A 25,160-nucleotide genomic window follows, 5' to 3' on the forward strand; every position below is an offset into this window, starting at 1 on the left:
CACATACACGCACACACACACACACACACACCACCCATTGTCCTAATTGGGATACAAGACCAAAACCAATTTTCATATCAGCGGTAAGCATGTTATAGCTGCTGTAAAGGTGGGAATTTTAACATTGGGGTCTATGGAGACTGACCCCTTTTAGAAACAGCCTCAAGTGGCCATTTCTGGAACTGCAAGATTTGGTACTTTGGTGTTGGCTTCACAGTCCAGCACCGGAGGTTTGAGCTTGGTTTTGAAGTGTTGATGTGATCATGTGCCAGCAGGGGTAGTGGACAAGTGGTTAGTGTGCTTAGTTTCAGTGCAGAAAGTTCCCGGTTCAAACCCCACCCCTGCCACATTTCTGCATGTAATGTGGACTTGCTTCAGCAAGGGCATCCGGTGTAAAACTAGTGCTACACTAACATGCAGATCCACACTGGATCTGCTGCGGCGACCCGAGTAAAAACAAGGGAGCAGCCAACAGGTCTCACTGTTGTGATCACGTGCTTGTATTATTTTAAATGTAAAATATTACCTGCATCAGCTACATGCTGCTGGTAGTATTGCAGAAGACAAACCGTTTATGCTAATGACACATAACTGCCAAATTTAAAAAGCAAAATGCCACTGAAGCTGCTTTGGTGCAGCTCAGATTTTTCAAACTGCTGCAAAATGCGTTATTGCTAAATGCTGCAGTTAGCTGCTTGAGCGGACGGCAGGGAGATCTGTACTTCATCAAAACACCTGCTGCGGTCGTAATTCCAAACAAACGCATGGCTGCGATGATACTTGGAGAAGCAACATCATGGTTCAAATGAGGTCATATAGGTTCCACCCAGCAGATCTTGGGAGCAGAGTGGAGTGTTTGCAGCGACAGGCAGGTGTGCTCTGTAGGATAAAGATGGAATAATTTGATCATCTTAGAGAATGCGGCGTGTGGACCTCTGCCTCGCCTTGCAATCGGCAGCAGAGGCCCTCCTTCAGAGAGCCAATGTAGAATCCGTGTAAGAGGATTAACCTTGTAGAGTGATTTGGAGAGCTTGTGTCACCAAAGTGTCTGACTTTATTAATGCTCAGCGAATTAATGGCTTTTTCTGCACTGCAAGGACAAGAGATCTGCCACCGCCGCCGCATCCATCAGAGGTCAACTAGTGGTCATCGGCCGGCAAGGGAGCGCCTGCTTTCAAAATCAATGAAAGCTGCTTCCCTGCTCATCTCAGTGTGCCGCCGGTCCGAGAGAGGATAAACAATCTGGCGTTGTGGAACAGACAATGAAAGGGAGATAAGTTGATCGTGGTTGAAAGTTAGAAGTTATCAGGAAATAACCTCATTTGTTATTCAGCCTTTATCAGTGAGCCCCCTAGTGGTTCAGACGCTGCTCTCTTTAATTGAATTACTCTCTAAATGAGATGCTTATTCAATTAAATTAATGAGTACAGCTCACAAATGTGGGCCCCGCCCTGACATGGAGCTAATCGGCTGCAAGTATGTGAAGACGGAAAACACTGAATTTTCATGAATAGCCGTGCACACATTTTGGAGACGTTCACCACATGAGGTCACCAAGTACTGCAACAAATAAGTGTAAGATTTGTTCATTTTAATACACTAACACCAAATTTGGTATTAATACTTGTGAGAAGTCATTTTCTTCAAAAAAGCTATTAGCCACATGCAATTTAAATTTTTTGGGGTATGATGTTGAACTAATTGTTTTATTAATTCAAAAGTCCATTCCGGAAGTTTCCATCACAGAGAATCTCTCTGTGTGCTACTCATACCTAGTTTAGCCCGCAAGCCAATTTGGTTTACTGGGGTGTGGCCATCGCCATGCACAAGCAGCTACGTGGACCCACAATTAAGAGTCATGAAAGCAGTGAGGAGTCGTGTTCATCCAAACAGCTACAGCGTTTAAATAAACCAAGTTTGTGCAAATATGAAAATGCACATTTTCGGGTGCCATCTTGAAAATTGAAGTGGTTAATGGCTTTTATTTTGTTTGTTTGTTTTTTTGTTTTTTGTTTTTTGCAAAAAGTAGACCAAGAAGTACCATGGTGCCAAATTTGGTGCGTGTATCCCAAAAGGAAAGATTCTTGGGATATATGCATTTATCCGCTGTATTCAAAGTGCATGACATAAGTCCGCTGTACCTCACCAGTACTGCAAAGTTTCACTGGTAATCAGTCGGAAAAGAGGCTTATTTTTATTTATTCTTTTGACACACATGATGTGCACCTTCTTCTCCCCAGAGTAGGTAGCTCTGTAGGATTGGTGTTGGAATACCAACAGATAGCATTTTCTTGTCTTTCGGCTTCCCTCGTTTGGTCGCCACAGCGGATCCAGTATCAGATCTGCATTGGGATTTGGATGCAACTCCAGCTGGTCTTCCCAAGTGGTCTCTCAGCCCGGTACTAACCAGGACCTGTTCTCTCTCTCTTCTGAGATCTAAGGAGGTGAACTGCATGCAAAGCAGGACAGCTGCTGGACTACCAATCTGTAGATGGGGGTTTTATTCCACGTGTGCTTTTGGCCACAAAGCATGAAGGCCTTTTTTGTATTTGGCCACCTTGAGAGAAAAAATGCCACAATCTGTGTTGTATTTGTTGGTGTCCAGATTTTATTCTTGTGCAGCCGCTCCAAGTGCTTTAAGATGAAAGTCTCTGAAGTATTCAGAAAGGCGCTGTGTCGTCACTGTAGCGCTGTTTCACACAACCATTGAGATTGGATTGAAACTGCAAAAACAAATTTCTGCTTCTATGAGATTAACAAGTTTTGCTCAGAGTTGGATTATATGACATAAACGAAATTCACAAGTGTCCTTGTTAACCTCCAAAGCATGAATCAGCGGCAAATTGTGAATTATCCACAAACCATTAATTGCAAAACGTGAATATTCAGGTTAAGTCATTTCTGGATTTAACTTTACGGATAAACTACTGCAAGAAAACGTGATCGCAAACTCTATCACCGCAATTTTTTTTTTTAGTTAATGCCATATGGAACACTTCACTGTTCAACCACAAACTAGTTACATACCATAGTTTTTGTGAAAAAAAGTCACACCTGCCAAAAATGGTTCTTGGAGAGGAAAACACAAGCTGCACTCAGTCGCACACTTTTTCTGTATTATAAGATCTTTAATTGGTGATTTTTGTGCATTGTTGTAGTGTACTTTTTATTCTTGGCATTCATTATTTTATTTGAATTTTCATTAGACAGCAAGGTCGGGGTCAATTGAAGAATTATACAGGGGTCAAAATTAGAAGATTCACCAATCATATTGAAAACTAAACCACATTATTCGTCTGAGCATAAAGATTCCATAAAGCTATAGTTTGGACTGTCTGACTGAATGTTTTGGAGTTATGGGGTAAAAACAACTAAAATGGTGACAAAGGTCAATTTCAGTTTGTACAGGAGTCAAAAGTTAAGCTAACTTTAGACAGAAGATGATTTGATGTCTATTTTGCATTGTATCTTAATCAAAAGTCCCGCAATCACTCATCAATCATCAATCATTTGTGACAATAAGGTGCAAACTGATCCTCAATGAATAGACTAAGTTTGATCCGCATCTGATCCGTATTGTTGTGATTTGGCGCTATATAAATAAGATTGATTGATTGATTGATACCTGTGTGAGCAGGTATTTTTGCACATGAAAAGTGTGCTCAGCCCCATCCGCAGCCGTTTGATAACAGACCATTCTGAGGCATGTTTACAATTAAAAGTGACAAACTACGAACCCCAGATAAAAAAGCTCAGCCAAGAAAAGCAAGGACAGGGATCACACTGACTGGTAGGCAAGATATATTAATTGAGACATAGCCTATGATTCATTTTAGTCTCAGCCCACACTGATTAGTTAAATACGTTGCTGTTTGCTTTGAATTTGTTGAATGTATTCCTGTAGTTTGTATCATTTTTACCATTATTGTTGATAGTGGCACACTCATCGACTAGAAAATTTGAAATTGGCACTCAATGTCTCAAAGGTTGCTGACCCCTGGTTGAGACGATATTATGGCCCCTCCCTGAGCCTGGTTCTGCTGGAGGTTTCTTCCTGTTAAAAGGGAGTTTTTCCTTCCCACTGTCGCCAAGTGCTTGCTCACAGGGGGTTGTTTTGACCGTTGGGGTTTTTCCGTAATTATTGTATGGCTTTGCCTTGCAATATAAAGTGCCTTGGGGCAACTGTTTGTTGTGATTTGGCGCTATATAAATAAAATTGATTTGATTTTGATTTGATTGCAGATTTTGCGGATATTCGATTTTAACATTGAAAAACCCTTTTGATCTATATTTTGTATTTTGTTTTAGCTCATGAAAAGCCACGTCTAATAGGACATTGACCTTTGTTTATTTATTTTTTTTTCCCAAGGTAAAAATTTGCGGAATTGTTAACTAGTGTTGGAGGATGTTTGCACTCTGCTAAGACAGTGCTGTAGTTTGTGGTGTTATCAGCATTTAACGCAGTTATACTAACAGAGGTTGATGTGGGACTAAGATGCAGCTGTAAAAACAGTTTCAAAACATCCATCCTCAACTTACATTCCCATAATTGATTCACCGACAAGCATTCACTCCAGGGAAGCGTCCAGTTCAATCATGGCTGTTTGCTGTGAGCTTCACAGAAGCGATTGAGGTTTAGACTGTAGTACAAAACTGAGGGCATTGGTGGTTTATTTGAAGCTGCAACTCAGCAATCATTGAGTCAGCAATCATTCCCGCTGGCAACAAGACTCACAAAAGAGCAAAAGAAAGGTTTGGAGGAGCACTGAGTGGTAGGAATCACAAGTAAGCCCTGGAAATCCTCGAGTAGCCCTGTTTGGCCTTGCAGTAGTACTCCACCAGGGCTTTGCCTGCTTTGCACAGTCTTACCTAACAGTGGGAGGGTTTTACATAAAGATGGCCAAGGCTGGAAACTCTGAGATCTCTTAATCTTCATTTGCAAACAACTCAGCAATTGGAACTGTTGCTGAACCCTGAGTGGTCGATTAAAAAAAAAGAAAAGAAGCAAAAGCTACCACTAGACGAGATGAAGTGCAGATTTTGCTTTTCTCTTTTGAGCTTGACGCTGACTTCTATCTCATTGTTGCTTCTCCTGGAACAGGAGGAGTTTGTTTGCGAACCGCCGATGATAACCCGTCATACCTCCAAGATGTTTGTGATGGAGGGTCAAGAGGTCAGCCTGCGCTGTAAGTCCATTGGAGACCCAGAACCTTCTACACACTGGGTCAGCCCAGATGGAAAGCTGATCAGCAATACCTCCAGAACCACCTGTTATGAGAACGGTTCACTGAATATCTTCAAGGCCTCCATCAAGGTAGATGACACAATGTGTGAATGATTAGGTAGCCAGAGCTCAGCTCCTGGGGGAACTTGGCCCGGGTTAACAACTCAGCCCCGGTTAGGGGTAAGGTTAGCCCCAGGCCCTGTTCACACCCGGGGCCGAGTTCTCTTGCATCCAGTGACTAGTGAATTAACTATGAACAAATTATGGACCAAATACTGTTGCCTGATCTTCTCAAGTGAATTAGCACCCAGTTAGCTTGTAGCTAGCCAGGAGGGATTCTTACATTTACATGAAATTATTTTATTGATGTCTTCAGAGTTTCTTGAAGTCTACTCCAATGCCTTTATAGCAAAAACAAGAAGTAAAAATGCTCCCTTAAGCACATGATCGATGGGGGAAAAGAATGAACCTCAGTGTTCTAGAAATTAGGAATAGTTTGTCCGATTAACTTAATTAAAATGGTACAGAAGAATGTAATCCTTATTTATTTATTTTTTTTATTTCATCTTCATTTCACTGACTTGTGTTCCACCATCTATTAGGATTCTGGAAAGTTCACATGCATCGCATCTAATGCAGCTGGAGAATCAACCACTCAAGTAGAACTTGTCGTAAACCCTTCACCACATTTTGACCCCAAACTGGACCTCGACCCGGGACCGTCAGACATCCCCACATCCATTAAGTCGAACATCAGCGGGGGCCAGGCCCGGTCCGACCAGCAGAGGGTCAGCGTCTCCGAGTTATCGTCCAGTTCTGCAACAATCAGATGGCCTCTGCAGAATCACATACCCGGGGTCCGCATGTACCAGATCCAGTACAACAGTTCCACTGATGATATCCTCATATACAGGTAAGAGACCACGTGTGGCTGTACTGGAGATTAGTCTGTAACAATCAGGATTACTGGTGTATACAGCAATAAAGAAATAACTAAGCTACATTAATCAAAGGAGTACTGTGGAAACTTAGTACTGCCAGAGGATGGTGGTAATGGAACTGCCTCAAACCTGGAAGAAAAAAGAAGCTGCAAATTCAATGAAATGTTGATGCTGAAGGAGAAACTCTTCAGTCAGACTTCATTACAGGTTAAAAGTTTCCTTTTTCTCCATCTTGTAAAAACATCTGCGTCAGACCATAACAGCTGTGGTTGGCTTGTCTTCTGGTCCTTTACTAGCGAAAACAAAACTGCTTATACGCAACATGTCACATCAGCACATAGATAGATGTTTACTTTCTGAGGTGGGGATTGGACCTGTTGGCCATTTGGGTGTGTGCAGTGAGACCCCAGTCTAGTCTGGATGGCAATTAAAAACCAGGCTGCTGCATTCAGGTGAACATGGTTTTAAGCACATGCATAAAGTGTAACTGCTACATAAAGACAATTTACACCATTTTTTATTCAGCACACCTCACTTTGAAGGATCTGACACCACTAGAGTGCCCCAAATCAGAGCACAGGGATCGATTTATTCTGGATGATACCTGAAGTAATGTAGCATGACAAGTGTAATAAATTAAATATGACTCACAAAAGTAAAAAAAAAACATGCAAGGAAATAAACAACAGAAGGGTTGGGAATAAAGAACTGTTTGAAAAGAGTTTTCAGGAGACTTGACACGGTCTGTGCAGCAGCAGACTGTGGATGATGTTGTGCATATGGCAGCCATATTGGTGGTGAGCGGGTCACTGAGCTAAACACGCTTCTATCTGCACGATTTTGTTGTTTCAGCATGTGTGTGTGTGTGTGTGTGTTCAGTAGTTCAACTGACAGATGGATGCAAGCGTACCTGTATGCTAATGTGTGTCCTCTGGGCTTCCTGGTTAGCTACATGTTTGTATCTTTCTGCATCTTACATAATGAAAGCGTGCACAGCGAGTGCTCGTACATGGGTTCTTTCTGTCCATCTCTAAAGCACATAGCATCCCTCTGTGAGCAGCTATCATCCAGGCTATCCTCATGGAGGAGGCGTTTTCAGGTTTGCTTGCTTTTGGAAGAGAACAGCCCAGTGAGTCAACCAGAGACCAACAGGATGGAAAAGCTGCAGCTTCGGTGAGTTGGATTCAGGCAGAAAATACTGGGTCAGATATCAAGTTGATATCTGTTTGTGCACCAATGGTGGTAGTTATAAATAAAAATGGTAAACGGACAGCATTTATATAGCACTTTTCCATCTGCATGAGATGCTCAAAGAGCTTTACAGTAATGCCTCACATTTACCCTGATGTGAGGGTGCTGCCATACAAGGCATCCACTGCACACTGGGAGCAACTATAGGGGATTAAAGACCTTGCCCAAGGGCCCTTAGGGATTTTCCAGTTAGGCTGGGATTTGAACTGAGGATCTTATGGTCTCAAGCCCAACACCTTAACCACTGGACCATCACCTGACTGGTTTGAGCAAATCAGACCAGTTCAAAATTGGAAAGAGGTTGCGAACAAGACCCCGAGATACTTGACCTCCCACACTTAAGGCAGTAACTCTTCATTGACCCAGAGGGTACAATCCACCTTCCTCCTCTGTTGGAAAAAGGTGGATTGGTTCATTAATTTATTCCAGTTATGGCATTTCTTAAACTATATACCTAAATTTGCTGACTGTGCATGTAACATTAAACTCTGGCCACAGGTGTGTGAAAATTAGCTATTGCACATAATTGTGAAGTAATTGTATTTGGGGAGAACCTGATCCAGAAGTTGGTCCAGGCCTGTATGAGGTCCTGTTGCTGTATGTGCTCATACACAACTCATATGGTTGACTGAACAAAATGAGCCGCTCATCAGCTTCTTCCCAGATGATGGGCTAATGGAAATAAAGGTGAAAGTCATTAAAACACTTCCAACAGTTAGGGTTAGGGTTAACCCTAACCCTAACCCTAACCCTAACCAAAAAAAAAACCCTCAGTTCCCATTGAGCACCAAATACTGAAGTATGTCTGAATGATAATCACTTACTGACTGAACCCACGAGGTGCCTCATCCAAAAGCACCCATTCTACTTCCCATTTTCATTACTTATACATCTGACTTTAGTCGTATAAGTATGGCGTGTTGAGCGGGGGGAGCACACATGCACACGTTGTGGTGGGAGCCCACACTCTGGCATGCCACATGTGTACTTGGCAACTTCACACTCGTGGGGGCACTTAGATATATTTCACCGCCAGCTCGAAAGTGATTGTCTGCTGACTGTGTCGCGCTACTAGTGCAAATGGCCACTCATTTTCTAAGTGCCAAATGAACGGTGTAGATGTTTGTGTGTGTCAGCTGGAATTTGGCCGACACCTGCCTCGAGAGGGTTTGATGGACTGTTACAGCGCACACTCTGTCTTTCAGCCGCTGGTGTGCGTAAATAGTTGTAGCAACAGCAACATAGGTATTAAAGGCACTGCGCTGCGGTGGTTTGAATCATATTTGTCTAATAGATTACAATTTGTTCATGTAAATGGGGAATCTTCTTCACAGACTAAAGTTAATTATGGAGTTCCACAAGGTTCTGTGCTAGGACCAATTTTATTCACTTTATACATGCTTCCCTTAGGCAATATTATTAGACGGTATTGCTTAAATTTTCATTGTTACGCAGATGATACCCAGCTTTATCTATCCATGAAGCCAGAGGACACACACCAATTAGCTAAACTGCAGGATTGTCTTACAGACATAAAGACATGGATGACCTCTAATTTCCTGCTTTTAAACTCAGATAAAACTGAAGTTATTGTACTTGGCCCCACAAATCTTAGAAACATGGTGTCTAACCAGATCCTTACTGTGGATGGCATTACCCTGACCTCTAGTAATACTGTGAGAAATCTTGGAGTCATTTTTGATCAGGATATGTCATTCAAAGCGCATATTAAACAAATATGTAGGACTGCTTTTTTGCATTTACGCAATATCTCTAAAATCAGAAAGGTCTTGTCTCAGAGTGATGCTGAAAAACTAATTCATGCATTTATTTCCTCTAGGCTGGACTATTGTAATTCATTATTATCAGGTTGTCCTAAAAGTTCCCTAAAAAGCCTTCAGTTAATTCAAAATGCTGCAGCTAGAGTACTGACGGGGACTAGAAGGAGAGAGCATATCTCACCCATATTGGCCTCTCTTCATTGGCTTCCTGTTAATTCTAGAATTAATAATTAATAATTGTTAATTCTTCTTACTTATAAGGTTTTGAATAATCAGGTCCCATCTTATCTTAGGGACCTCGTAGTACCATATCACCCCAATAGAGCGCTTCGCTCTCAGACTGCAGGCTTACTTGTAGTTCCTAGGGTTTGTAAGAGTAGAATGGGAGGCAGAGCCTTCAGCTTTCAGGCTCCTCTCCTGTGGAACCAGCTCCCAATTCAGATCAGGGAGACAGACACCCTCTCTACTTTTAAGATTAGGCTTAAAACTTTCCTTTTTGCTCAAGCTTATAGTTAGGGCTGGATCAGGTGACCCTGAACCATCCCTTAGTTATGCTGCTATAGACGTAGACTGCTGGGGGGTTCCCATGATGCACTGTTTCTTTCTCTTTTTGCTCTGTATGCACCACTCTGCATTTAATCATTAGTGATCGATCTCTGCTCCCCTCCACAGCATGTCTTTTTCCTGGTTCTCTCCCTCCGCCCCAACCAGTCCCAGCAGAAGACTGCCCCTCCCTGAGCCTGGTTCTGCTGGAGGTTTCTTCCTGTTAAAAGGGAGTTTTTCCTTCCCACTGTAGCCAAGTGCTTGCTCACAGCGGGTCGTTTTGACCGTTGGGGTTTTACATAATTATTGTATGGCCTTGCCTTACAATATAAAGCGCCTTGGGGCAACTGTTTGTTGTGATTTGGCGCTATATAAAAAAATTGATTGATTGAAAAAAAATTGATTGATTGAACAGGTGTACGAGGCATTGGAGGCAGCTATGATTTTACACATATTGCATACAATTCCTGCTTCATGCGCAATTCATGCACAGTTCAATCACATTCATACTTTGCGTGAAGGGGCCCTTAGTGATGTTTTACAGCTGGTTGTCAGGGTTCAAACCTGAGCTGGTCCTTTGGTGTGGAGTTTGCATGTTTGTCTGTGTTTTCCTGGGTTCACTCCAGGTGCCCCGGCTTCTTCTCACCACCAAGGACATGCAGGTTAGCTGAAGTGGAAACTTTAAATTGTCCCTAAGTCCAGTGACCACTGGGAGAGGCTCCAGCAACCCCCTGTCCCCCACCACGACCCATAACACGACCATTAACCCTAAGCAAGTTCAGAAGATACACAAAGCAAGAGCAGGTTTTTCAGCTTGTTCAGGGGAAGCGATGCTTGTTTGGCAGGTTTCACATCTTGCCATGAGATTTTAGATGAGATTTGAAATGTTGGAAATGATCATTTTAAAATGTCACAAAACATGACCTCGAGTGTGCCACAATCTTTCTCCTGTGAGTTGCTCTGGTTTCATTGTTTTCATTCTCAAATGCTTTGACTTGAGTTTTGGGTCCATTTGGAAATCTGAAGGTGATAAAACTTTGGGAGTGGCTAAAGGTACAAGGTTCAGGGGTTGTATTGAGTGCGTGGCATCCCAATACCCTGAGGGATCGTGACTGAACACAGTACTGCCATTCAATGATTAACAATGTATTGCAGGACTACTACTTATTTAAAAAAATATGCGACAATGCAAAATTATTGGTCTTTTTATGGAAATCTCGCTTCCATTTTGAATTTTGGTGGAAATCACATGAGACATGGTGGAAATCTCTTCAGATCTTGTGTGCTGTAGCCACAAGATCTTTGACTCAGTGGGTGCAATGTTGAGAAATGATGGTTTCTCAGAATGCAATAAAGATGGAGAACCACACCCTACTTTTTCTGGGTCAGGCTGAAAACATTTCAATCGCCCCTCGTAAGTGCAGCCGTGACCAGTTGGGTGATAAGTCTCGTACCTGCAGCCAGACCCTTAAACTTTGATTTGTGATCATTTTTTCTTTGGCATTTTACTTGCTGCATCATTTCAAACAAAAACTGAGGACATACTTATATAAGTGCTGAAAACAGCAGCTTTTGTTCTTTCACACTACAAAACACAATGAAATGAAATGCTAAAACATTTGCGCAACTTTTCACAACACATAGCATTTTTTTATTATTATTACGAAGGTACAAAACCATAAAAGTCAGAGCGAGACTTTAACAGTGTTTTACAGAAAGTGAAGCTGAGGTGAAAACGCAAAAGCAGAGCAAGCCAGTAATTTACTTAAATGATAAATCTAGCACTTTATAAATATATATATATATATATATATATATATATATGTATATATATATATATATATATATATAGCACTTTTCCATCTGCATCAGACACTCAAAGCACTTTACAATTATGTCTCACATTCCAGCCCAGTCTCACATTTTTTTTCATCCTCATGTCACAAAATGAGTCAAATTTTTGTGACCAGGTTTGTTTTAACTCACTATTACTAACCCTACTCCTACTCCCAACCCTAACCTTAACCACCTATCCCATCCATTTCATTTTTATTTTTGTGCAGCCATCACAGAATGAAGTAGAATGAATTTGTGCTGCCTTGATGAAAATGAGGCACTTTTTGTCACAATAGTAGAGAAGCTTGAATCTTCGACTGGACTGGGTTGCTTGACGTGAGGACGTTTCGCTTCAAATCGCAGAAGCTTCCTCAGCTAAAATTCTTGCTCTGGTAGTCTGACTTCTGTTTTGACTCTTGTAGAGAAGAAGCATTCTTCTCTACACAGAAACTTTTTGTCACAATGTTACAAACCAATAGATTAATGTATATTTTGTGCTGCTGAATCACAACTTGCAGTGAGACCAGACTGCACATTCACCCATTCACACAGACACACTCACACACCGATGTCAGGGTGCTATCATGCAAGATGCTCACTACACACCGGGAGCAACTCAGGGATTAAGGACCTTGCCCAAGGGCCCTTAGTGATTTTTGTGCTCAGGCTGGGGTTTGAACCGAAGATCCCCTGGTATCAAGCTCAACACTTAACCACTAGACCATCACCTCCCATAAGTTTCAGTCCTTTTGCTGATGTTGCAGTTAGTTTGTGGTGTGAATGTGTTTGCCTAAGAAGCTTGAACCATCGTTCCCTGGAAGATGTTAGCTTGTTGTAATTGTGTACGGTCTCAGAATGCCGACCTGATTTGAGTGCAGGCCCCGAATGTGCACTTTAGGTGTATTCATTTTCGTTAACAATCATGTTCTGATTAAAAGACACCTCCACCTTACATACGACTCCATTAAAATCTGCCTGAGCCATTGAGGGTGAAGTTGAGTGCATCCAGACTATTAGTAAAGTGGGAGCACAAATTGCTCACTGCCTTTTTCAGTTTTTTTTCTAACCTTTATCTTTCGAGGGAAAGCCAACCAAGCGTGCTTGGTGTTTTTTTTTTTTTTTCCCTTCACCAGCAGCCTGCTTCACTTTGGCATTTGGGAGTACTGCTGTACTCCAGTACTGCTGAGCTATGTTAACTGAAGGAGCAGCTCATCAGAGAAGTTGTTGAGCGTTGAGGGAGAGGAGCTCATTTATTTTCCCCAACCAGAAGCCGCTGGCAGTTCCCCCCAGGCTGAGGCTGCCCTATCATAATGGCATGACAAAGAGGGCAATGAAAATTTCAGGCATTGAGCGACCATTGTTGCAGTTATCACTGCTGCCCAATGCACAGGGGAGCCGCCGTTCAGCTGAGCAAATTGTGAATTACAGAAGAAGTGGTCGTGCAAAATGTAAAGAATGTTAAAATGATGTTAAATTTAAAAAACAAAAGCACTGTTTTTCATATTTGGCACATAGGTGGGATCAGTTCCTGCCTGCAAGTGTAGCTTTTTCCGTTTCCTGCTCAAGGTGTTTTGCTTCGAGCTGTTAGCAGTTAGACATGACGAGGAACATGACAATGAACATCAGTTTTGCTCTGATTACACAGTGTGAGTCTGGTACACCTGCAGCTACACTAAAACAGCCAGAAATCCTGCCATCCAGTCCAACCATTTTCAACTGGGTATCCCCTAGAACTCCCTCAGTTTTTCCACAGCATGCCACCACAGCGTACTCTGGGTTTACATTAGGTTTTCTTTCTTGCTGGATGTATCTATGAACCTCCCAAAGAAGACATCCAGGTGTAGCTTACTTAGATGCCCAAACCACCTATGTCAGGTCTGGAGGTATGTACAAGCACTGTGCATCCCCCATACTATAAGTCCACCATGACATCTGGATACTAATCATCCTGGCCAGCACTCTGTCCAACCACACTTGTCAAAATAGCCATTTTTCCATAGCCATGTGTCCTTTTAGCCTTTTCCAGATGTTGAGCAAAAAACCTGAAGGAGCAGTAGTCATACTTTGAATTCCTTCTCTCTGACAGGCCTCTTCACCTGGTCTCTAATGTGAGTCCAGCTGTCCTCTAGAGGAAACTAATCCTCTTTAGGCCACAGTGTAGTTAGTGATAATGTTTCACCAATAACCCAGTCTTCCATTTGATAGAACAGGTTGCTACATCGTGGCCAATTTAGGCTTAAGCCACTTCTGTCCAAGAGCTTATTCTTTCAGTCAGTATACAACGTTAATGACCATCAGTGAGGGGTGGAACATTAATCCACTGCTAAATTAACAACAGAACTGCTTCCAGATAAACAGATCATCATCATATCTTATCAGACCAGACTGAGAGCCATGGTGCTGATGTGTGGCATTTTTTAAGTCATTATCAGTGACATGTAGGCTTAGGGGGCAGTGTTCTTTTATGGGGACCAGGTCTTGTTGGAGTTTTTAACAATTGCAGTTGCGATCTGTTTGTTGGCCCCACCTCACCATGTTTTTCCTGTCATACATACTTCAGTGCTTGTCCTGTTTAGTGCCACTACTCTCTCCTACTTGTGTATTTCCTTTTGCTAGTTTTTCTTTGGTGTCTTGTATTGTAGTGATTGGTTCAGATTGAGCTTTCCAGGTATTTGTACTGTAGGCTTTTACTGTGGTCCCTGCTGGGAGTGGCTGGACTCTTGCAACACTTTTCCTTGATTTGAGGTGACGGGGAACTCCTGTGTGTTGGTACATGGCGTGTCTGGAGTCTGTCTGTCATTTGGTCTTTTCAGCTCTTACTTGTGCTTCCTTTCATATTGCTTGAGGTGCTATGCCAGATAGCCTGTGAAGGCTATTGATAGGTGTCGGTTGAAGGGGGCCTGTGATGATTCTACAGGCCTCATTTAGTTCAGCATCTACCTTGTAGCTGTGGCATGATCAACACCACACAGGAGCACAGTACTCTGCTGTGGAGTGGCAGAGGGCAGTCGATCTTAAAGCATGTGGGGTTGCCCCCCACTCAGAATTGGTGAATGCTTTGAGAATGTTGTTTGTGTTGTTTATTTGCATTGTCAAGTTTTTTTTTATCACTGTGTTCACTGTAGGTGAGATCTCTTTCCAAAGTTTCTCTGAGGTAGGCTGCTGTTTGGTGGTTTTGGAGGGTTTCTCCACACCAGGAGATTTGTAGTTGGTAAGATGGATGTTTATTTTTGAAGTGGAAGGTGCATATTTGGGTTTTGGTTGGGTTGACTTTAAGGTACCACTGTTTATATTATGCTTCCTTTGAGCCAAGGGCTTCTGTAAGGGTGAGTTCCACCTCTGTGAAATGTTTTGCCTATGTGTTAATGCATATATCATTAGTGATCATTAGTGATCGATCTCTGCTCCCCTCCACAGCATGTCTTTTTCCTGGTTCTCTCCCTCAGCCCCAACCAGTCCCAGCAGAAGACTGCCCCTCCCTGAGCCTGGTTCTGCTGGAGGTTTCTTCCTGTTAAAAGGGAGTTTTTCCTTCCCACTGTAGCCAAGTGCTTGCTCACAGGGGGTCGTTTTGACCATTGGGGTTTTACATAATTATTGTATGGCCTTGCCTTACAATATAAAGCGCCTTGGGGCAACTGTTTGTTGTGATTTGGCGCTATATAAAAAAATTGATTGATTGATTGATTGATATCATCTGCATATATTAATCTATGAGTTTTGTGGTGGTGCGGTTGATCATTTTTTTATATGTTGAATAATGATGGGGCTAGTACTGATCCTTGGGAGAGACCGTTCCTTTGCTGTCTCCACCTGCTCCCTTTACCATCCATTTCTGTGTAGAAGCATCTATTTCTGAAGAGACTTTCTATTATTTGGACTATGTGTTGTTGTTGTTTTTTTAATTTGTACTATTTTTAAGAGGAGGCCTCTAGTTGACTGTGTTGTAACTGCTGTCAGGTCTACAAAAACAGTTCCTGTTATTTGTTTAGTTTCTTATTTGCCTTCTATGAATTGAGTTAATTTCAGTACCTGGTCACAGCAAGAGTGTCCAGGCCTCAAACCTGCTTGGTCTGGTGTAAGTTGACTGTCTGTGTTTGCTGATATGCAAGATGAGTGTTATGTGTCGGGCGCGGTCGGAGTACCGACCAGCGTTTGACAATAGGACCCAGCATAAAGGAAACAGAGCACGGTTCAAAGGATAACAGAATTTAATGACATAACAGTGAGTGCTTAATTAATAACAAATAAGTGCACGGTCTGGCGAGGTGGAAGAACGGTGCGCTCCCAGCAGCACAAACGGTCCGGAGCCAGAACAGTTCGGACCCAAGGACCCCGCCGACACCCCCCAGGTGGCCGCGACCAACCGAGTCTGTGAAAGAAGAAACCATAATGTGAGTCCACCACTCCACACACAGAGAGACCACTCAAAGGTGTACATAAACAGCAAACACTTCCTGGCTTAATCACCAATCAGCTTCCCACCCTGCAGGCATGAAACACCCAGTTCAATTCTCCACTGCAGTGGAAGCTGATTAAATGACTAACATAACAGCTCAATATAATAAGGTGTGAGGGACACCACATTTACTGACTGTACTCATGTTAGTCTCAAAACCTAAAGTACCTCAGGAAGTGTGCTGACGAGCGTGAGACCTCACCCCCTCCTCTTTCACAGACCATAGCATCAAACCTGGTATGGTCTCTGCGTCCATGATGATGAGATTGTTCTCTAAACGTCGATCTCACCCGTCTGGTCACAAGGTCGAGTCTCTGGCAAATACACACTGTGTACTCCAGACTTAAATGCAACCATGCCCCAATCCATATAGATGCACCACAGCTGTGAGTCCTGATGAGCTGCACATGACCAGCCTCAGGTGATCAGGATGAGGTCCTAATAACTCAGCCACACAGCCACTCAGTCCTGAACGCATTCCACCTGGAAGGAAAAACTGAAGACAGAAAACAGAAGACAGAAACAAAAGCCAGCCAGGCACCCCAGCCACACAACGAGTGTCTCATATAATTTGTATGTTGAGCATAGAAGGGATATTATACAGTAGTTTTTTGGGTCTTTTTTTGGTTTCATCAATGTGATGGCCCTTGTTCTTTGCCATTCTTTAGGGAGACCAAGGTTCTCAGGTAGTTGTAATTGGAGGTGGGTGGATCGATCCTAATATCGATAATATCAATACCAACGCTGGTATTGATATTGAACGATCCTCCTGTAAAAAGATCGATACTCAAGCTTTTTTTTCTCTCCCGCACACACTGACTGCTGCGCACCCAGATTCATCAAAGTATACTCTGTCTGTAAGAGCAGCGCTGCGCTGTCACACAACACAGAGCAGCGCACCCTTGTATTTTGGTTTGTCAGCCCTCTATCTCAGGAGATTTTGTTTTAGGTTGTGTTGAGTGTTTGTGTTTTAAACAAAAATGTTGACTGTGGTCATAAAGTATTTTGTTGTCACGTACAGTGTTTGACGAAATTCTATCCTAGGTCTTTTGGAACCTTTGGCTCTATGTAGCTTAAATACGTATGATAAAGTATCGGTATCGATATCAGCAATACTGGGCCTGTATTTGCTTGGTATTGGATCAATACCAAAATTCCCGGGATTGCCCACCTCTAGTTGTAATAGAAGGCTAGTAACCAGATAAGTGCTTTGGGTCCTAGATGTTTTCTGAACTTATTTGCAATTTCATCAATCCCTGCTGTCCAATTAGATTTTAGCTGTTTTATTTTCTTTAATTCCATAAGTGTGAAAAGTTCCATTTCGGTGCCTTTAAATTCAAATTTATTCATTTATATAGCGCCAATTCACGATGAAATCATCTCAAGGCGCTTCACACAACATAAAACAACAACAAAAAAAAACTGAATTAAAAATTTAAAACACAATAAAAAGATGACCATAAAAGAATACAAGAATAAAAACACATCATAACACTAATGATAAAACAGGGAAAACAAATGAGTCTTTAAACGTTACTTAAAAGTCTCCACAGTATCCAACTGCCGAATGTGTGCCGGGAGATCATCCCACAGAGCTGGAGCACGGTAGGAGAAAGCTCTGTGACCGGCAGACTTTTTATTCACCCTGGGAACGCACAGAAGTCCTGCACCCTCAGAAGGCAGGGTCCGAGCTGGTACATAGGGGCTTACCAGGTCAGCCAGATAGGGAGGTGCAAGTCCATGAACAATTTTATAAACTAATAACAGTACTTTAAAATCAGATCTTGCAGCAACTGGAAGCCAGTGCAGGGACGCCAAAACGGGCGTAATGTGATCAAACTTTCTGCTTTGTGTCAAAAGTCTGGCAGCAGCATTTTGAACCAGTTGAAGACCCCTAATCCTGGACTGCGGTAAGCCAGAAAATAGAGCCTTACAATAGTCCAATCTAGAAGAGACAAATGCATGAATCAAAGTCTCAGCATCGGCCATAGACAGGATGGGACGAATCTTCGCTATATTTCATAAATAGAAAGCAGTCCTCGTAATGTCTCTGATGTGGAGTTTAAAGGACAACGTAGGATCAAAAGTTACTCCAAGGTTCCTCACTTTATCCGTATGATGTGTAACACATGAACCTAAGCTAAGTACTAGCTGATCAAATTGATGCCGATACCTCGCTGGACCAAGAACCATAACTTCAGTCTTATCAGAATTTAAAAGTAGGAAGTTATTAGACATCCAACTTCTTACTGATGCAAGGTAATCTTCCAAAGATTTTATGTGAATGAGATTACAAGCAGTTATTGGCATGTACAATTGAGTGTCATCAGCATAGCAATGAAAGGGAATACCAAAGCACCGCAGTATAATCCCATGGGGTGCTACATAAAGGGAAAAAAGCAGGGGGCCTAAAATGTATCCCTGTGGAACCCCAAACTTCATGTCCCTACGATCAGAGGAGGTGCCATTACACAATACACAGTAAGAACGACTGGACAGGTATGATGTCAACCATGCAAGAGCAGTTCCAGTAATCCCAAAGTGATTCTCCAGCCTATTGAGTAAAATATGATGATCCACAGTATCAAACGCAGCACTAAGATCCAGCAGCACCAAGACTGTAGTGGTATCTGAGTCCATTGCTCGCAAAAGGTCATTCACTACTTAAGTGCTGTCTCTGTGGAGTGATATTTTCTAGAAGCAGTGTTGTGTGGGCCGCTGAAGAGGAGGTACTGCTGGCCCACCACCACCAGAGGGCGCCCTGCCTGGAGTGCGGGCTCCAGGCACCAGAGGGCGCTGCCGCCTTATGGGAGCAGCCGGGGTGACAGCTGTCACCCATCACTGGACACAGCTGTTCCACTCAGCACAGAGGTATATCAGGAGGACGGCGTCTCCACCTCAGTGCCGAGATATCGCCTTTAGACTGAGGTAACGTTCTCTGCATTTATATTCTGTCTAACTAGCTAAAAGACTTGTTAAACCTTTTCAGGACAGCTGATTACTGTAAGCTAAATTGCTTGGATAAGTACTCACCTGCCTGCCATATTGTGACTAGAGGTGGAGGCGGCTTCTCCCCTCTCCGTTACTGGGTGCTGTTGCATCCACGCCTGTGTTGTTGCTCTCTCCCGCCAGCAGTACCGGATCCGACGAGCGGAGGCAGTGGCCACCTGGGAATTCGGGACTTGGCGGTTCCAGTATTTCCAGGGTTCGGTGGCAGAGGAGATCTGGGTGGCTTCGGTTCGACTGAGACGGACGTCTCCTACCTTCGAGCCTGCCCACACGACACCAGCGGATTCGACCCCAAATTGTGATTGTTGTATTCATTGTGCTCGTTTCACAATAGTAAACCTTGTTATTCACCTTCCTCCATTGTCCGTTCATTGCGCCCCCTGTTGTGGGTCTGTGTTCCTACACTTTCACAACAAGCAGACTGCAATGGCTCAAAAAGATTATTCTCAGTGAGGTAGTCTACGAGCTGTCGCAAAACCACTTTTTCCAGGATTTTAGAACAAAATGATAGATTTGATATCGGTCTATAATTTTTCAATACACTAGGGTCGAGATTGGATTTCTTAAGTAATGGTTTAATCACTGCAGACTTGAAACATTTAGGAACAGATCCAGAAGTTAATGAGAGATTTATAATTTCCAGCACAGTTGGCCCAAGAATGGGCTCCAGTCAACACCAAATGAAGAAATATGTGTGAAAATGCTCCAGTTGGCTCAGTCAGTTCAGTCAGTGCAAGCTGTAAAGATGTGTTGTGGTGCAAATTACCAAACTGTTTAAATCTCTGAAATTTCCCCATTGAGGGATGAATAAAGGCTTATCTAATCTAAATATTCAAGATTAAAGAAGCATGAGGATAGTATAAAATCAGTAATTTCAGCGTTTCAGAGGCCGTTACATTATGGTGCAAACTCAGGAGATGAGAAACAATAATTGTATGACAAAAGAAATCAAGGAAAAGGATGAATGGGCAGGAAGGGAGGAGTGGACATTAGGAATGAGGAGACAGAAGAGAAACTTCAAAGCAAATAAAAAAACCCTTCAAATTTCTCCTCTTCACCTCTTCTGTTAAATGGACTGCATTTATATTGCGCTTTTCCATCTGCATCAGACACTCAAAGCGCTTTACAAATAATGCCTCAGATTCATAAAAATTAACATCCCCTTGCCAATTCAGATCATAGTGACCCCTTATACACTTCAGACTGGTCAGCAGCTGTTACATATGTATGTCCTTGACTGAAATTTGGAACAGTACACCAGATGTTCAACATTTTATTCATGAACCAATTAGTGTATTTTATGGATTTTGAGCTGCTGATTACAAAAATCATCTTAAAAATTTCCCATCACGAACAAGGTTTGCAGAAGTTACATGATTTGATATCAAAGTCTGAATGTATACAGTAGTGTTCAGAATAATAGTAGTGCTATGTGACTAAAAAGATTAATCCAGGTTTTGAGTATATTTCTTATTGTTACATGGGAAACAAGGTACCAATAGATTCAATAGATTCTCACAAATCCAACAAGACCAAGCATTCATGATATGCACACTCTTAAGGCTATAAAATTGGGCTATTAGTAAAAAAAAAGTAGAAAAGGGGGTGTTCACAATATTAATAGCATCTGCTGTTGACGCTACAAACTCAAAACTATTATGTTCAAACTGCTTTTTTAGCAATCCTGTGAATCACTAAACTAGTATTTAGTTGTATAACCACAGTTTTTCATGATTTCTTCACATCTGCGAGGCATTAATTTTGTTGGTCTGGAACCAAGATTTTGCTTGTTTACTAGTGTGCTTGGGGTCATTGTCTTGTTGAAACACCCATTTCAAGGGCATGTCCTCTTCAGCATAAGGCAACATGACCTTGAAAGTATTTTGACATATCCAAACTGATCTATGATACCTGGTGTGCGATATATAGGCCCGACACCATAGTAGGAGAAACATGCCCATATCATGATGCTTGCACCACCATGCTTCACTGTCTTCACTGTGAACTGTGGCTTGAATTCAGAGTTTGGGGGTCGTCTCACAAACTGTCTGTGGCCCTTGGACCCAAAAAGAACAATTTTACTCATCAGTCCACAAAATATTCCTCCATTTCTCTTTCGGCCAGTTGCTGTGTTCTTTGAAAAATTGTAACCTCTTCTGCACATGTCTTTTATTTAACAGAGGGACTTTGTGGGGGATTCTTGCAAATAAATTAGTTTCACACAGGCGTCTTCTAACTGTCACAGCACTTACAGGTAACTCCAGACTGTCTTTGATCATCCTGGAGCTGATCAATGGGTGAGCCTTTGCCATTCTGTTTATTCTTCTATCCATTTTGATTGTTTTCTGTTTTCTTCCACGCATCTCTGTTTTTTTTTTCTCCATTTTAAAGCATTGGAGATCATTGTAGATGAACAGCCTGTAATTTTTTGCACCTGCGTATAAGTTTTCCCCTCTCCAATCAACTTTTTAATCAAACTACGCTGTTCTACTGAACAATGTCTTGAACGTCCCATTTTCCTCAGACTTTCAAAGAGAAAAGCATGTTCAACAGGTGCTGGCTTCATCCTTAAATAGGGGACACCTGATTCACACCTGTTTGTTCCACAAACTTGACGAACTCACTGACTGAATGCCACACTAATATTATTGTGAACACCCCCTTTTCTACTTTTTTTTTTTTACTAATAGCCCAATTTCATAGCCTTAAGAGTGTGCATATCATGAATGCTTGGTCTTGTTGGATTTGTGAGAATCTACTGAATCTACTGGTACCTTGTTTCCCATGTAACAATAAGAAATATACTCAAAACCTGGATTAATCTTTTTAGTCACATAGCACTACTATTATTCTGAACACTACTGTATTTCCCACAAAACAAGTGGTTGCAGTCAGTGTGGGCGCTGTCTAAATGTTGGTGTACCCGCAGAGGTTGAAGCTGTTTACTGGCAAACAGGCTGTAAAAACTGCTCACATTTACAGATCCTGTTTGGCTGCACATCAACACTAATTTTAGCATCGTGCGTACACTTTATAGGAATCAATTTCAGGCAAACTGTCATGTCAGCATGAGTCTGTGCTTAACTGTGATTTAATGTTGCACTAAATTCTTGTGTGATGTACAATTGCGTCCAGTGTGACACTTGCCTCCGTTCTTTTTTTTATTTAACGTTGGGCACACTCAGACTTTCAGGGTGACGTGCTGTGATGGCAGGAGAGTTAACAGATCGACATTTCCTCATCTCTTTTTCTGCCGTCTACTCTTGTCAGCCTGAAGGGCGCTGAATTGTGATGGCGGGTGGAGGAAAAAGAAGGCTGGGTTTTTATTTCGTTTTCTTCTTCTCAGTCCCGCCCAAGGGCAAGAATAACCTGGCCAGCTTTATTCTTCACTCCTCTCTCACGCACGCCAAGGATTATGAGTCCAGGGGGAGATCAGCCTCAGCAATCAACAGGAAATGAATCCATTGATTCCATCCCTCCTTAATATTCGTTCCCGCTCCTCTCGCTCTGTCCCAGATCAGAACTCGGTGCATCTGTTTGCATGAAAGACTTGCGTGTGCTTTCACCATACAGTAACTACCAGACTGTTTAAATCTCGTCTGAGAGATTAAAGGAGAGAGAGAAGAGGAAAAATGGAAAATTGGGAGAGGGAGGGGTGAATAGGAGTGAAGGATTAGATTGGAGGTGGAGACGTTGATTCGGAGATGGATGGAGGGAGCAATGAAGTGATTTGATGACAGGAAGGAGGGAAGTGAAGGAAATGACAGCTGAGCATATTCTGATGAGATGAGGTACCAGCTTTCTGATGATGTCTCCTTTTTTGGACTGCCCCCCCCCCCCCCCCCCCCATCATTGATTTTTTCCAAAAACAGGAATATATTCTGCCATCCATGTTCTCTGATCATATCACTTTTTAATTGCCATCCCTCCTTTCCTTCTTCAGCCATATATCACTTTGACCTGCTGGATATTTATGAAGTTAAAATTGTCTCATTAATATTTGTAAATGCATGCAGGGTAATCTACAAATAATCATTGATTTGCAAATGTGATCCACAAATGCAAATTTCATATTTGTAACTTGTAAATTGGTCTTTGCAAATGAAAATGAATGGAACCACACTGCCATCTAGTGGATATCCAGTGTGCATGTGTGTGAATCAGCTGGCATTTGTTTGTGGATCTGTGTTCGCGAAAAGAGTGTCTCAAAATGACGTCGCAGAGGAAAGCGATGAATGGTGATCCACAAATGCTGAAACTCAATTCACAAATACAATTTCCAGTTTAACAAATGTAATTTTTTTTTTTTTACAAATTAAGTTTTATATTTGCAAATACAACATTATTTTTTTTTTACAAATTAAGTTTTATATTTGCAAATACAACATTATTTGCAAAGACCAATTTACAAGTTACAAATATGAAATTTGCATTTGTGGATATCTGAACACATTTGCAAATCAATGATTATTTGTAGATCACCCTGTGTGCATTTACAAATATTGAGAAAATTTTAACTCCATAGATATTCAGTTTGAAAACACTAAAGACATAAATATAAATCATTTTCTCTGGACCTTTGTTTAAAAAAAAAATGTTGCAAGAGCCAGAAAGAACCCCATGAAGAACATGATGAAGCACAAAAGAAATAACATTGCAATCCCATAAGTGGCTGGAATTTTTGAGAAACTCGGGAGAATTTTCGACAGGGACAACATTCCTGTGTTTTTTTTATCCCAACAAGACCATCAGACAGAAACTGGCTGACCATAAAGGCTGCACACCCCACTAAAGCAATTTGTTGGATATGATTCAGTGCATCAAGGTGCTACATTGGAGAAAACAAATGCAAGGCCCAACAAGGGAGATCCAGGTCCTTTGGTCAGGACTCAAAAATATTTGCATTCATATTTTAGATGGGGAAGATGCTTGGTTTGAAAGAGGCTTTGAAGAAGCCACTTTTGTTGAAGTGATGAAACGGGGTGCAGAGCTGACATGCCGCCTCTCTACCAAATATAATTCTATGTCTTCTTCAATACCACAGAGCATCAAAGACGGTTCTCACCTCTCCTCAAGTGAAGGTAAGAACAATGGCAAGTCACACCTGAACTTGAGAGACCTCAGTGGCCAAGGGATGAAGAAGGAAACATTTAAAGAAGTCCAGTTGACCTTTCTTCTTAGATCAGATCACTTGGGTCAAGAGGTCATATTTTACATCAGGGGTGCTGGTTGCTGCTTTTGGGGGGTGGGGGTGGGGTTGTGTTAATAAATGCTTGTGAACACAACCAACAGTCACTCTGACAAAAGCATTTGCTTTATTTGATCAGGCTACTTTGCATCCCCAATAACGTCTGGACATTGCAGCTGTCCTACGCACAGCTACAGTGATGTGTTTTGTGTCTGCATGGTCTGGGTGCTGGGTAACATTGTGGAGTCCACAGACTAGGATGAATTTATAGTCAAGGAAAGGTTGAGGAACGATCTTGACTACTGCAGAAGTGTCATCCTGGGATTCCTAATTGCACCACTTGAATGAAAGAATGAATGAATAAATAAATTTATTCAGCACACACAGTCCAAAACAACAACAAAAAAACTTACAACGAAGAAAGAAAATGAATTAACAATGCATCCATGTGCCTGAAAGGGTATAGACAGAAGCAAAGCTTTTTAACGCCTAACCCTTTAACCAAAAATAAAATTATCTAGTTCGAAAGGAGTGGGGCGGGGGGGTAAAAAACCCAACTATTCCCACTCCCATTTTCAACTACTTGAATCTCTTCAGCTTAAAGGACACAATCAGAATGCTACCGAACAAATTTACATTTACAATTTGGCAACACACAAAACTCAGCCTTCTTCAGCAGATACATATCTCGAAAACCAAACTATACTGAGCACCACATACATTGTGCACCAATATAATAACACAACTTTCTGGCAGGTTTTAACAATAATAATGTGTCATTGAAGTAAATGTACATGGTGGAAAAGAATAAGCACAAGTAGGCCTAGGACTGGCCTCAAGTTGGAAAAGTTGTTCCCTACCTAACGGCCCGGTCTCACTGGCGTTTAGGAGGATTTGTGTATGGACTGCGCACAAAATTGGCTCATATTCC

General features: G+C 42.0%; 1 protein-coding gene and 1 long non-coding RNA gene across 2 annotated transcripts in view; one reads left to right on the forward strand and one right to left on the reverse strand.

Moving 5' to 3' along the window:
* si:cabz01090165.1 (uncharacterized protein LOC100333421 homolog) overlaps positions 1-25,160 on the forward strand; it is a 950,945-nt gene that overhangs the window by 815,256 nt on the left and 110,529 nt on the right. The window contains exons 8-9 of the mRNA XM_034169060.1: positions 5,102-5,314; positions 5,827-6,137. Coding sequence (XP_034024951.1) covers positions 5,102-5,314; positions 5,827-6,137 — 524 coding nt within the window. The remainder of the gene's footprint in view (positions 1-5,101; positions 5,315-5,826; positions 6,138-25,160) is intronic.
* On the reverse strand, positions 12,122-24,740 carry LOC117509391. The gene is made up of 3 exons (XR_004560398.1): positions 24,611-24,740; positions 16,412-16,416; positions 12,122-12,133 (listed from the first exon to the last, which is right to left on the reverse strand). It is a non-coding gene; the product is annotated as an uncharacterized LOC117509391 (long non-coding RNA).

Source organism: Thalassophryne amazonica, chromosome 4 (assembly GCF_902500255.1).
Source record: "Thalassophryne amazonica chromosome 4, fThaAma1.1, whole genome shotgun sequence".
Lineage (NCBI taxonomy): Eukaryota > Metazoa > Chordata > Actinopteri > Batrachoidiformes > Batrachoididae > Thalassophryne > Thalassophryne amazonica.